The sequence below is a fragment of the Cajanus cajan genome, chromosome 2 (genome assembly GCF_000230855.2).
Source record: "Cajanus cajan strain Asha chromosome 2, NIPB_CcT2T_4, whole genome shotgun sequence".
In the NCBI taxonomy this organism is placed as follows: Eukaryota; Viridiplantae; Streptophyta; class Magnoliopsida; order Fabales; family Fabaceae; genus Cajanus; species Cajanus cajan.
In genome coordinates, this window is record NC_138518.1 from 60,900,056 (window position 1) to 60,915,492 (window position 15,437).

The window sequence follows — 15,437 nt, forward strand, 5'->3', positions numbered from 1 at the left end:
TCACGTGTGATTTAGTATCTCCATTTAACCTCAGTGACTTGACTTGAATAAATCATAACTCAATGTCTAACAGGATGGGTTATAGTGGCTTTCTTTTCGTATAGACACAATATGTACTACACATCATACTTTGGTGTGAATTAAATGGTTATTTTCTCGTTTCAATTTTTTTTCCTTTCTGTTTTTTATGTATTTTGTAAAAGCTTAAAATGATTTCCAACTACCTGACTCTGAAAGCAAGGGAGTTAAAACTAAGTGAGTCAATTCAATTCACTATAGGATGATTTGACTCAACTAAAAAAAAATTTGTGTTTAGGATATAAGCAGTATGAATAACCTACCAATTTAAACCGACTTAAATTGACCTGTAAGTTCAAATTAGATTTTTTAGTGTTTCGATAAAAGTTAACCTAAATTGACTCAATACTATATAAGTTGGAGTAATGAGTTTTGTATTTTTAATTATGACCTAATTTGCTTAAAGTGATAATGTATATTAAAATATTTCAATTGAGATTTTTTACTAAAAAAAATTGAGTGGATTGAAGGTGGATTAACTTGTCAATCCACGTACCATTTTTAACTCACAAAATTACTAAAGTAAGTCAATTGGACAATCTTGCTAAGTGGGGTGAGTTGCATTTTTCAACCCATTTCCTTTAGTTGGCTAACCCACCCCGCCTCACTTCATTGTTTAATTAGCCTGTCTATCCCACTTTAAGTAAATTAACCCACTTTATCACCTTTATCTTTAGGTGCAATTATTGTCATTCTTTAATTAGAGTTAAATTTTTACTTCAATAATATGTACAAATATATATTAATGAGATCTATATTAAATGCAAATATATAATGTTGAGGAAAAACTCTAATTCTAGTTAGAGAATAACATCAACCGCATCTAAGAAATTATACGTAAATTTTATTCTAATAATAATAATAAATTGGTGTTTGGATGGCCACTTCTTAAGACAATATTCACTATCATTCTTGCTTAGTCATGGATTTTGTATTTTGAGTTGATAACATTGTAACAATATAACATATTTATTTTAAATTTTATTTTGTATTATTAATTATTTGAGTTGATAATAGTATAGCAAATCAATAAATTTATTTTAAAATTTAGTTTGTATCATTATTAGTAACATACTCATGTGTTCATGTGTGTTAATTGATTGTATTTGTATAATTTTAATTAGAATAAATATTAGTGTAAAGGTAAAGATTTTTCTTTATGTTAAAAACAAAACTTTTATTTGTGATGAGTAAGTATTCAGGTCCAAAAGGCCTATTTAACATACAATGAATTCCAAAAATTTAAAATTTTTGTAGGATATGTCATATGAATGAACATAATTTTTGACATTTGTAGGTTGAACACAAAATCCATTTAACATCTTCAATATATAAAAACTAACTAACGCAATTAGTTCATCAGCAAACCATAAACATTATATTTCTACAAATATTTCATCTCCCTACAAAAGATTCATCAACCTCTTAATACAAATCAAAGAGAAAAAAACATAAAACAACTATGGAAAAGGTAAATGGCTAAGAACCTATAAAAAGAAAATTTATTACGAAAGGTTGGATTATAAGTTGTTTAAACTTATCTACAATTGAGTCATCATTACAATTTTTCTTAACCTTGTACGATTGCTCAAACATTGAGTTGTTGGGCTTTTTAAAGTCAATTTTAAACATAAAAGTTTTATGAATCATGTTCAAAATCTCAATTAGAATACTTCTCGCACTACATCTCTACATGATTAAAACAACCATTGAATTAAACCCTAAAAAATTGGCTACATGAGACTTAAATGCAATGTAACATGACAAGCTTCAAACATTTTAATGCATGATTTATGAAACAACATTGTGACATTGCGATCAAACATCACAAATGTGGTAGAATCAGTTTCATCCATGACTCACATTTTAATGCGATACCGTTTAAAAATAAGAATATGAATTTGCATCAAATCATTAATATTTTTATTTTAATGAAGAAAGAAATCAAGAACTATAATAAATAAATATCTCAAAACAACCTTCATGACATGTTTGTTACATTTCTCACAAAAAAAAAAACCATCATAAAGTCAACATAAAGTGACTTACTAAAAATGCAAGCAGTGTATCACCGGTCCCCATCATCAATAATGTTACTAATGGTACAAAGTACTACATATGAAAATAATATATAAGTAAAACCATCAATCATAAAGTTTTAGAAGGTTAAAATTCATACATCAACCAAAAATAAATATTATTATAACCTCCTTGTAATCCTTTATAGTTGCAATGCTTTTCTTTTGAGTGACATCTAAGAACCCTTCTAATATATTATGGTTGTTGGAATCAGCTAGTTGGCTCACCCCTTAATTTGGGAATTTCATATTTGCAAGCATCCTTCAAGTTCCACATAACATAAATTTAGCATGTACTCTTTAAAATAATGTGTTTGGTTTAAAATTTTCTAAATAAAATACTATAAATAGTACCTTTTAGAAAGAGTCACAACTTCTTCACGCGATAGGTTGAAAATCAATTTTTTACAATTGATACAATTTTTAAGATGTATCTTGTCTAAAATGAACAAAAATGTTGTCATATTTTTTTTCGATTATATGTTTATTGATTATTTTGTGTTATAAACAAAATTTCATAAATAGATAAATGAAAAATAAATGGGAACCAAAAAATTTTCACTTTCGTCAAATACATTATTACAACCGTGTTTTTCACTTCACAAGTCGTAAGGAATGCATTCAATTCATCTACATATGATCCAAATAAAATACACTTTATCTTACAACTATTACAAATAATAAGTTAAAAAAATAAGGAATTTGTCTTTATTGAAAATAGACAATGGATAAACAACAAATAAATAAATAAGTAGAATTTTACCCATCAACCTCTAATCGAATAACATTCATTTTTTTCGTCCTTATCATGCTCTCTCTTAGTTCCAACACTAGTAAGTAATTCCACGTCATCTACTTAATACAAGTTCAAGCTATTAAATTTGATTTTCAATATCAATGCCAATATGACAAAGATAACACTCACCAACTAAATAATTGGTATTCTGATTACCAACAACAACATCAAAAATAGGGACAAAATCTTATAATGTAGTAGGGACATAACCATTATCAACTAATATTATCTTAGTTGGTAACTGAAAAGTAATTTTATAGTTATGTTCACATGTCTCGTAATTTTTACGATTTTTAACAAAACCAAAATATTGGATAAAGTATATTGATCCCTCCTTTAAATAGTTATGAAATTTGTATATGAATGTCCTCCTCACATAAAGCATGAATTTATTTTGTACTATTAAATGATTTGATAAGAAAAATGTGACTTTTTAAATAAAAATTATTATTCTTTCTCAAATTTTTAACATTTTTTATTTGAAAAATTAATGAGTGATCAATTCACTTAATCTATCATCTTATGATGAATCAAGTTGAGTTGAGATTTTTATAACTCATAAAAAAATCATGTCAAATTAAACTAAGTCATTTAAAATTTATGTAAGTCGAAGCTGGAAAGTGATGAGATAACCGAAATGAACTGGTTAACTCACTTTGACTTTCACATCTGTGCATAAGTCACATGTTACAAATAAAGTAAAGTTTCTGTTAGCCATGTATGCTTTCACATGTAACACATGTCATACCTAATTGGAGTACTATTTATGCCTCCGTAGAAGAATTAATGTCTGCAACTAATTTGTAAATTGTGACGAAGTTTCTTGCTTGTGACAGATATATCATATGTCTGTGAAACCTTTTGCACCTCATGTGTAAGAATTATAATACATTTCATATTCCATTTTTATTATATTTAGCCTTCGTCAAACATATGTAAGAAAAACTTTTAATTCTAACTTAAATATGTATGCCCACTAATTATGACACACAATAATAAATAATGTTTTTTCTTGGCCACACAAATTAATAGTACTTTTAATAACCTTTTGGTTGGAAAGAAAAGACAGCTCAGAGTTTTTAGTAAACAGATAAATAAGCATAAAAAAAATTGAGACAGGCAAAACTAAAATATTGTTGTGAAAGCAGACACAATTTTATAAAGTAAGATTACGTGTTTAATTTTTAAAAAAAATGTAATCAAGAGAATAAATTTATCAAATAATGTTTTATTTAAATAAATTTGTTAATGATTACAAAAATGAAATTAAAAACACAAAACTATAAACCCCTTTTATAAATACAAATTAAATAAGCTTTACATAATATTTTCAAAACACTCTCATAACCAAATTAGAATTAAAAGATATTAGGAAAGTAAAGAGAAACTTTCTATCATCAAATGATTCTAATAATAAAGTGATTGTTAAAAACTTAATATACCTTTTAGAGGTTAAAAGGAACCGCATACTTTGAACTTTGTAATATTATTATAAACAATTATAAAGTGATCCCTTTTTTATATCTTACTACCATCTTGTGGGGTATTTCAGTTTAATAAGTAGATTCAAAATTCAGTGTCATCTACCAAATTTAAATAAAATTATCTTTTACAGCAGTTATATTCAGGTTTTTAGTTCTCTGAATTAACCTTAAACACATCCAGAAACACAAACACACACGCAGTTATATTCAGTTTTTTTCTTTTCTCTTTTTCATATTAAAAAAAACACAGTGAATATGAGTAATTCTTCTGTAACATAATTTATTGTTTTAGTATTAACCATAAACACACTAAATATGAATATTTTTCTTATAACATAAATCATTTCACACTTATCCCAGTCATTTAAACTCTTTATACAAAGGAATATGTTTTTCTGAATAGAAAGAAACAAAATTTCCAATCTGGTTTTAGTTAAAATCATGGCATGTATGTTCCTCAGGTTCCACAAGCACAGAACCCAAAAAAATATAATAAAAAAAAATCCAAAAAAAAAATGAAAGCAATGAAGCCACCCCCCATTCATCATACTTGTTAGTCAAAACTCAAAACCCATTGAGATGCTTTGCTGTCTCCTCTCTCTCTCTCTCTCTTCTGTCACTTCATAATTGGAAGAACAACACACACACAGTGCAAAGAAGACCAATCCTCACACTCTCTCTCTCCATGTTCTTCTGAATCATCAATTTCATCGTCATCATCATCACTCCATGGAACTTGTTCCATACTCCGACCCATCAACCTCCACCACCCCAGCATGGCAGGACATGTTCCGATCCGCCTCCACCCGCCACCCCTCCTCCCACGCGCCTCCCTCCCAACCCCACGCGCTTCCCTCCCAACCCCACGCGCCGCCGAATCCGCCCTCCGGCAATGACCCAGATGGAAAAAACACATTTTCCGGCGACCCACAAGTGCGCCTAGCCCTTTACATAGCCATGGCCCACGCGGGTCTGGCCTTCGCCATTTTCATCCTTTACACCTTCTCGAAGCTTCTGGAACAGTACCTGAGACCCCTCCAATGGGCCATACTGTGTTCCATCCCTCTCAGAGGCATTCAGCAGACCCTAGTTTCGTTTTGGTCCGAACCCCTCCATCTGGGTCTCACCGAAACCCTCCTCGCTGTTCCCGTTGCTGTGTTTAGGGTTTTCGTTGGCACACTCGTTGAGCTTCGTGAGGCTTCCTTCAGAGTCCTTTTGAGAAGACCAAAGCCTCAGCAGACTCACCCTTCAAGGAAAAGAAGTGGGTTTTCCAAGTTGCTTCGTTTGCTTGTGTCGTTTGGGGTTTTCATTATTGCTTATGAGAGGCTTGGTGGGTTTGGAGCACTGTCACTTTTGGGGTTAGGGTTTATGTTTAGTTCGAGCAATGTTGATTCCACTATGCACACTTTGTCTTCCTTCAGGAGCATTAGCTTCAGGCGTAGTAAAATTAGTGCCTTTTTCACTAGGGGGATATTGAGGAGGTTGAAGATTATTGTGGCGGTTGGGCTTATTGTTGGCATGATTGTGGGGTTTTTGAGTGGGGTGATTTTCTTCTCTTATAAGATTGGGGTTGAGGGAAAGGATGCTGTGATATCATTGAAGCTGCATGTGGAGGAGAGCAATTATGCTGAGAGGATTGGTGTGAAGAAATGGATGGATGAGAATGATGTTGCTGGGATGGTGGATAGTTACACTACTAAGATATATGAGACTGTGTCTGATCAGATAGATGGCTTGGCTGTGCAGTATAACATGACTGAATTTGTCACTGGCATTAAGCATTTCGTGATATCTGGCTCCGGCAACTCTTCAGCGCCTTCCAAGGCCATGATGACTCCCTCTCCTTATGCGGATAAGTTCTTGAGCTTGAAGAACCGGGTTAAGAACCGCGAATGGAACCAGATTTACACAGAGGTTGATTCGCTTTTGCGGGAGCATGTGATCACTCGTGAGGATTTGGTTGAGAAGGCCAAAGGTTTTGCCTTCAAAGGAGTCGATGTGTTTCAGCAGATTTTTGCTAGTAGTAGAACTGTTCTTGGAGGCAGTACTAAGTTTGTGTTCTCCATTGCGAATTCCATAATCTCAGGAGCTGCAGAGGTTTTCAATTTTGTGTCTCAGACGATGGTGTTCATTTGGGTTTTGTATTACCTCATCACATCGGAGTCTGGTGGAGTGACAGAGCAAGTGATGTACATGCTCCCAATTTCAAACTCCACCAGGATCAGATGTGTTGAGGTTTTGGACAAAGCTATTTCAGGAGTACTTTTGGCCACTGCTGAGGTTGCATTTTTCCAAGGGTGTCTTACTTGGCTTTTGTTTAGGTTGAACAAAATACACTTCTTGTACATGTCAACTGTGCTTGCCTTTATTAGTCCTTTGTTGCCAATATTTCCATCTTGGCTTGCAACAATTCCAGCAGCAGTGCAACTAGTGCTGGAAGGAAGATACATAATTGCCATTTTCTTGTCTATTATTCACCTTTTTCTCATGGACTATGGTGCATCGGAGATTCTAGAAGATGTGCCTGGGAATAGTGCCTATCTCACTGGGCTCAGCATCATTGGGGGAATGACATTGTTCCCATCTGCTCTGGAGGTAAATTTTTACCCTCCTTGATTTAGTCTTCTCATGATTATAGAAGCACCAGTCTCTCACTATTGATGTTTATGTTTAGCTGAATCTCAAGGTTTCCACCCTTGTTTGTTCATACTCTTTTAGTCCCTATAATTTCATGAACTTTATTTTTAGTTTCTATAGTTAGAAACATTTCAATTTAGTCCCCATACATATCATTTTTATTTCTTTTTAGTTCCTTTAGTTTCATAAACTTTCCCTTTCAGTCCCTGTAACAATAGATGATGAAGACTAAAATAAAACAAAAATAGTATGTATAAGAATTAAAATGAAATGTTTTTAATTATAGGAAACAAAAGGGTATTTAATTTTAACTTTTTATGTCAACTTGCTTCTTTTGGAGATTCTTGTTTTAAAAAGGAAAACTGGTTTACCGCATATAACTTGATTAAAATTCTAGTTATAAGCTTTGAACTGTGATTACTAGGTTGATGTGGTCCTCTCTAAACTGAACTTATGTTAGCTATTTCTGTAAACAATGTGCCAAACGCAATTGGGATCCATTGAACCGTTCAAGTAAACTTCAATTGATAAAAAGTAGGTCTGATTCTTTTGGGCTTTGTTTTCTCTTTCAAGTTTGGTCTCTTTTGGGGGGATCAGGATCCGGATTCCATGCATTCACATTTTCACAGGCATTAATTAATACGGTTCGTTGAAGATTATATGATTCAAATCTCAATTTTCAAATGTGCATTAATTGACCGATATAAAATAAAAGTCATCTGACCTTCATCTAACGGTTTCGATTGATTAAATGCTTCAAATCCCCCAACAGTTAGGAATCCAGATCCAAGGGATCAGGACTGAAATTTCCTGTTGAGGCTTTAATTTCAATGTTGTAGAGGCTTAATTTTATTTTATTTTGTTTAAATACCGAATTGGTTTCTATAAGTTCATAAATTAAACTTTTTAGTTCTTATAGTTAAAAATATTTTATTTTAGTCTCTATACATATCATTTTTATTTTGTTTAGTTCCTATAGTTTTATAAGTTTTACCTTTTAGTTTTTATATCAAATAATCGACAGGGATTAAAACAGACAAATAGTATGTATAGAGACTAAAACTGAATATTTTTAGCTATAAAGACTAAAAGGTAAAATTTATGAAACCATAGATACTAAGGGGTATTGAAACATTTCTTTTTTTTATATCATGTTTGGTTCAGTCTATCCGATACCTAGTTTCTATGCTTTCCTCTTGTATCCCATAAAATTATTACATTGACTGAAGGGTGTGTGGTTCTGCAGGGAGCTATCATGGGACCATTAATAACTACTGTCATGATTGCACTGAAAGATTTGTATGCTGAATTTCTTTTGCAAGAACCTAAGGACAACGACAAGCAGAAAGCCAGCTAGCTTAGTTTCTACATCTGTCTATAAAAAGTATTTGTTTGCAGTTGAACTGCATGCTCGTTGCCATTGTTGATGAAGCTTTGCCTTTAGATTTTTGAGTCGCTCATAGTCACAAATTTTCAATTATATCTGTATCATTAGATGTCAAAAGTAGGACCCTTTTTTTTTTTTTTTTTTTGAGTCATTTTATTAATTTTAGGGGTCATCAAATATTTTCACTTGGTGGCAGTGTTTGTCAATTGTACACAATTTGTATTTGTATTTTATTCTGTATCAAATTTCCTTATTCTTTGTACCAAAGGAAAAAGTCTCATGAAAGCTTTTCCAGAAATATAGTAGCACCTTCAATATTCGTGGATTTGGTCATGAAGATGAGTTTCACTAGCATCATTATTTGTATCTATTATGTGCATTACTTAGCAACTATGGAGTGTACTGGAGATAAATGGAACAGAAAATTCACTCGAGTATTCTGTCTCAATATCGTGCATTTATATACTACGCCTTTTGTTGGCAAAAGTTTTGTATCAAAGATAAAAATAGAACCGAATAAAATACTGTAAGTCGTGCATTATTCCACTGCAAAGGGGAAGAACGAAACACGCTGATCTGTCTTATTTATATGCTCAACATTATTGTTGCCTTTATATTTCAACTCCTTTTGATATAACAAGAATTGTAAATATTGACAATGTTTGGATATAAAGTTTAGAAGTGTTTTGTGGATTTTTTTTCCTGGAAAAGTTATTTATTTTGAGTAGAGAAGTCTTTAAAAATATTTATAGTGTTGTAACCAAACAGGCCATAACTTTTGGAAGCAAGAGTTTTGTGTCAAAAATAATAAACGGAGATCAAAATTCAAAATGGACGAAGAATTGACATAGGGAAGAACCAAAAAAATTAATAGGGGTGTATTGGTTTAGGATTTCGTAGGATTTTAAAAGACTTTTTTTGAGTAAAAAAGTTTATTGGTATTCAATCAGGATTTTATGTCACTTAAAAACAATCTAGTGGTATTCAATCTGGATTTTCAAGATTTTTTAAAGAGTCCATTAAAATCCATTGGTATTCATTTGAGATTTTTTACAACTTAAAAACAATCCATTAGTATTAAAAAATATAAGGATTTTAAAGGATTGTTGTGTGAGAGAGATTTTGAAGGACTTTCTAGTGTTATCTATAAATACCAAATTCATAAAACAATCTCATCCAAACCCATCGGATTTTGAAGGATTGTTTGAAGTGACTTTTCAATAATTTTCAAGTGAGTTTTTCATCTTTTTTTTTTTCTATGCTTTTGTCTTCTCCATTTTTTCTCTACTAATAATACTGCACTATTGTTCATTGCTCATATATAATATTGTAATATTGTTCTCATTTCATTCCCCTATTTTGTGAAACTCATATGTAAATGATAGTGTCATTGACTTGCTCTATTTTTCTGTTCGTTCTCTTTAATTGACTTGCTTTATTTTATTCTATGTAGTTGAATTTGTTCCTTCATATAACACAAAAAATGCTTGAAATTTCAACTTTTAAGTGGTAATTTTTTTTTATAACAAACGTCAAGAAAAGAAAAAGGTGAAAGATGAAATTGATATCATAATCTCTACAATATATATATATATATATATATATATATATATATATAAAAGATGAATTTGTTAGGGTTTATGTGAGTAGAATGAGATGAAAATAGATCTTAGTTGGGGGAAGAACCCTCTCAGCATAAAAATTGCGATCTCTCTCCTTCCCTTAAGTTTGTTACTTTTATCCCTCCTCCTTTTATAACTCAACAATTATTTTATTTTTTTTACTCTGAATTTTTCTTTTTATTTTTATATTGTGAAATTAGGACTTTTTTATATTTTGAAAAAAAAATTATAAGACATTGCAGTATCTAATTTTTTAGGGTTTAGGATTTATGCCTTCATTAGCTTATTTTTTAAAAAAGGAAATATTGTTAAAATATTTGTTAGAATAATTTACATTTATAAATATTGTTAAAAATATATAACTAAAATAATATATATATTCTCTATATCTAAATTCTTATTATTTAAATAATAATAATAATTAATATTATAATTATTATTATACTAATATTATATATATTGCATATGTAATTAGGTAAATATTTTTTGGTGGATCATGGATTTCCTAATCGACGCCAATTTTTAGCTCTATTTCGAGGTGTAAGATATCATCTACAAGATTTTGTAGGTCAGGATAATGACCCTGAAAATGAGAAAGAATTGTTCAATCTTCGTCATGCGTCTTTAAGGAATATGATCGAGAGAATATTTGGTATTTTTAAATCAAGGTTCACAATTTTTAAGTCAACGCCTCCATTTCTATTTAAGACACAAGTAGAACTTGTGTTAGTATGTGCAGCACTACATAACTTTCTATGTAAATAATGTTGTTCCGATGAATTTTCAATTGAAGCGGTGGATGAACCTTCATCTTCAATGTTACCAGTTAATGAAGATCATATTTTTGAACCTATTATTCAAATCCAGGAGCAAGAACCAAAAAACGCTAATGCTTGAAGGACTAGTATAACTATGGATATGTGGGTGAATGTTATTTAAGAGGATAGAATATTATGGAGAATTATTATTATTATTATTTATTTAGACATTATTATTTTATTATTATTTTTGTCTTTGACTCTTTTTAAATTTGAATGTATGAAATTTTTTATGAAATCATATCAAATGTAAAAAATCCACGAAAATTCTACAAAATCCCACATAATCCATTAAAATCATGATTTAAAAGTCTTGTAGAATCCATTAAAATCCTAATTTTAACTCTTGTAGAATCCTACAAAATCTTAAAAGTCATGAAAATCCTGCAAAGTCTTTTAAAATCCGCAGGATTTTTTTAACTAAAAAAGTCCTTTAAAATCTTAATCCAATACACCCCCTAAGAGTGTTTTGTTCTATTTCATCCACTCAGCAAACAATAATGTTCAAAGATGTCTCCTTTATAAGCCTAGCAATAGGAAAGTCCAGTCCGTTTAAGGTTGGGCCTACAAAGTCACAGGCCTAATGAGAATGTTAAAAAAATATTTTAATAAATAAATATATATATATATATATATATATATATATATATATTCCATTTCATAAGATAAGTGGAAATCTAATATTTTTTAGCTAAAAATTTTTTTTATTACAGTAAAAATATTATGTTATCTTAATTTGTCTAATTAATATAATAATTTTTTTATTCTCAAATAATATTTATAAACATTCTTAAAAATACTTAGATCAACTAAATAGATTTGATCATTTATAAAGAATTTATGATTTTCATAAATCATAATTCATGACCATGAAAAAAATTTTCTTTCTTTTAAAGGCTCCCTAAATTTATTGAGAACAAAACATGAAAAATTCTCTAGTTCAAATTATTACTATATTTTAATTCTTTAGTAATATTTTCTTTCTTACATTTTTTAAAATGTTTCTATATATTGAATAAATAGGTTATTTTTTTTTGAAAAATTTTATTATAGAGAAAGTAATATTTTTTATTTCAATATTATTTTTTTTTAATTTTTTTAAAATCAAAATCTCATATTGAGTAAAAGAATGTCACATAAATTATTTTGCAACATTTTTTTTTTTGAAAAATGTTACTACAAATAAGTAACATTTTTTTATATTAAAATATTTTTTTTTAATTGCTTCAAAAATTAAAGTCTCACATCGAGTAAAAAAATATTTCTCTCATCTCTAATTGTTATCCATAATTAAAGTCCTATATTGAATAAATGAATAACTCATAAAGAGAATATATATATATATATATATATATATATATATATATATATAATCATACAATTATCCTTAAATAAATGAACTTTGATATTTAATATGTAATTAGTGATAACTAATTAAGAATGTCTTCAAATTTCTTTTAAAGAATTTCTAAGAGTTTTGGATGCATAAATATGTAATAGTTGATTGTAATATCTAAATTAAAACTAATTATCATTTTATAAAATTAACAAAAACTTAGCAACATCATTAAAATGTTATAAAAATACCACTTTGATAATATTTGAAAAATATTGCCTAATTGTATAAAAATATTATTAAAAGTCTTTAGCAATACGAATTATATACAATATTTGATAATATATTATTACAAAAACAAATTAACAATATTTATATATAATTAGACTACATTAATTTTTTTAAATTTTAATAAAAGCTGTGTGTTGTAATGAATAATACATGGAACAAATTAATATCCTCAATTCTTAATGTCTTTAGTTAATAGGCTAGGCTACAAGACTTACAAATTTCTTCGTAGTTATGTGAATAAAAAAATAGGTCTGTTAAATGTATGGTTTACAAACTGTCTCGCGAATCTCTGTTCATATATCCGTTCCTACTCTTTTATCGAGTTTAACGTTGTTTCTACTTTGTGCAACGTACTTGTTTCTTTTGTATACTTTATGAGGGGGAGAACTATTAAGATGAATCACCATAATATTCAAAGGAAAAAGTTCGATGGGCACCCTTAAATTTGTGGTGTATGAGTGGAAAGATGAGAGAAATTAAAAGAACAATAAATAAATAAATAAATAAATAAATAAAGAATGAAGAATAAAATAACTCATAAGAATACCTTTTAAAGCTAGAAATGAAAAGAACTATTATTTATCCTTAGATCAAATTAAAAATAATAGATGATTGAGATTAAGTTTCTATTTTAGAGTATCATATGCCCTATTATCCGTTTTATTTCTTTTCACTATTCACGTCAAACCTCTCCTCTTCATTCCCTTGTTGGACGTAAAGAAGTTTGCTTTGCATGCAATTCCGGAAATGAAGATATTCATTTCTCACTTTGCATACTATTCGGGGCTTGGATACATGAATTACGTTTGAGTTTTGACAGGATTGATAAACCCAATCATTTATTTATTTTACCTTCTTGTTATTTCTTAAAATCATTCGGGTTTGAAGATCATATTTTTATTATTATTATTTAACAAATTCAACTATTTTTTTTTTGTTAATTATTGTTTTTGATAGCAAGGCCTTGGATCGTCATCCTTGTGTTTCTTACTGAACTTGATGAAAAAGTACAAGCTAAGAGAGAAGGGAGGTGCAGAACAACGAATATATGCTACGGGAATTAAGAGGTATCATTAATTAGTTCATGCATTTTCCTTTAAGAAAATTACAAATCTTTTATATTTCTTCATGAAAAATTGTTATGTCAGCAGGATTGTGCTTATTGTTCAATATATTCATGAAGTTTATTTCATTTATGATTGTTCTAGTAACCAAAAAATTATGGTGTTTATATTAAACTTTTTTTTTTTTTGCTACCCTCCCTTATATGTAACATTATACTCTTAATTAGGTTCGGGAAATTGACGAGGAAAAACATCAACTTGGTGTCGTAGTCCACACATGAAATACCCTAGAATTTTATTCCAAATCATTAGTTAACAATTTTATATTGGCAAACTTTGACTAAACTATATACAAATCTAAAACAAACAAAATATTTCTTCCCCCGTCGTGGGCAATTAGGTGGGTTGTTGATCTTATGCCATATAAGTACTTGATGACAAGCCAAATTCAACAACTACGTTTAGGTTCTTTATGTGAAACTTTTGTTGGTTGGTTGGGTTAATATATACAACTATGTGTTTAATACAATATAAAGTTAGATGAAATATAGATTATAGATATGTCACCATATATATTAGTGAATTTTATATTTGTGTGTCATTATCTTTTGAAAAATTTCTTCTGCATATTTATGTCTCTTTTTTACTATATCATTTTACACAACACAATTAACTTTTTTATTCTTCCAATTTTGATTTGAATTTTCAATTTAAATTATCTTGTCAATATTGATTAATTTTAATAGTTTTCAATACTTTCTTTTTCCCACAATAACAACAATCTCATGCAAACTACTAAAAATCTTAACCATTGAGTAGGTTTTAATGAGTTAATAATAATTTTTACTGTTAACCACATTTGATCAAGACTATAAACATGCTACTTTTATATCTCTTCTATATTTTTATCATGTGTAAATTGTTGAAGTATAAATGTGAATGGGGAGTCTCATATTGTATACAGATAGATATGTTGAACAACATGTAAGTGACAAAAATCTATAAACCTAATACTTAAGGTTTTTAATTAAGATGCAGTGTCACATTTACTTGTGGGATTTGCATATGACATATTAATGTAGTTCTCTCCGGTGTTTAACTTCCTCACGTTCTCTACAATTATTCTAGATACTTGCATCATGTTTGCACCACCCATTATGCTTCTAAAGCTTAGTCATTATCATCAATATGATCTTAGATATTGGCATTTTCGTTATCAATAAAAACATGTCTGACCTCCATATTCAACACAAGAAATTATCATACATTGATCAACCACTAATTCCACTACCTAATACTTGTCTAAATTGGTCATCTAGTCAAAATTATTGGTTTTGATATCAACTTTTAGAAATAAATAAGAATAAGATAATGATTCTATTATGTTCTTTGCCAAATTATTGCAAACACTTGGTGACTACAATCATATGCCAGAAATTAAAGAACCAAATTGGCAGAAAAATCAAGTACTAAGGATTTTAAAATGGCATAGAGTACACAAATTCACAATTTCAAAAATCAAGTGAGGAACAAGGCATTCATATACATTTTTTAGTGTGTAAAACACCATAACAAAATGGTGTTACAAAGAGGATGAAAAATTCCTTCACTGAAAGAGTCAAATGTTTGAGGTTGAATGTTAGGCTCTTAAAAGGATTTTCGACACAGGCAGTTAACATGACCTACTATTTACTCAACTAGTCACCACAAGTTTTATTGGATGACAAAGTTTCAAATAAGGTATGAACATGTAAATCGATTCATTTTGATAATTTGAGAATTTTTGTTGTTCAACTTTTGTGCATATATCTAGTAATGAAAAATTTAAACTTAATGCAAAGTCCAA

General features: G+C 29.3%; 1 protein-coding gene across 1 annotated transcript; it reads left to right on the plus strand.

Moving 5' to 3' along the window:
* Window positions 1-4,930: 4,930 nt before the first annotated feature.
* Window positions 4,931-8,797, plus strand: LOC109813135 (transmembrane protein C9orf5 protein). The gene is made up of 2 exons (XM_020377263.3): window positions 4,931-7,031; window positions 8,320-8,797. Exons 1-2 carry the CDS (start codon window positions 5,166-5,168, stop codon window positions 8,428-8,430), a joined length of 1,977 nt encoding a protein of 658 aa, XP_020232852.2. The 5' UTR covers window positions 4,931-5,165; the 3' UTR covers window positions 8,431-8,797.
* The last annotated feature ends 6,640 nt before the right edge of the window (window positions 8,798-15,437 follow it).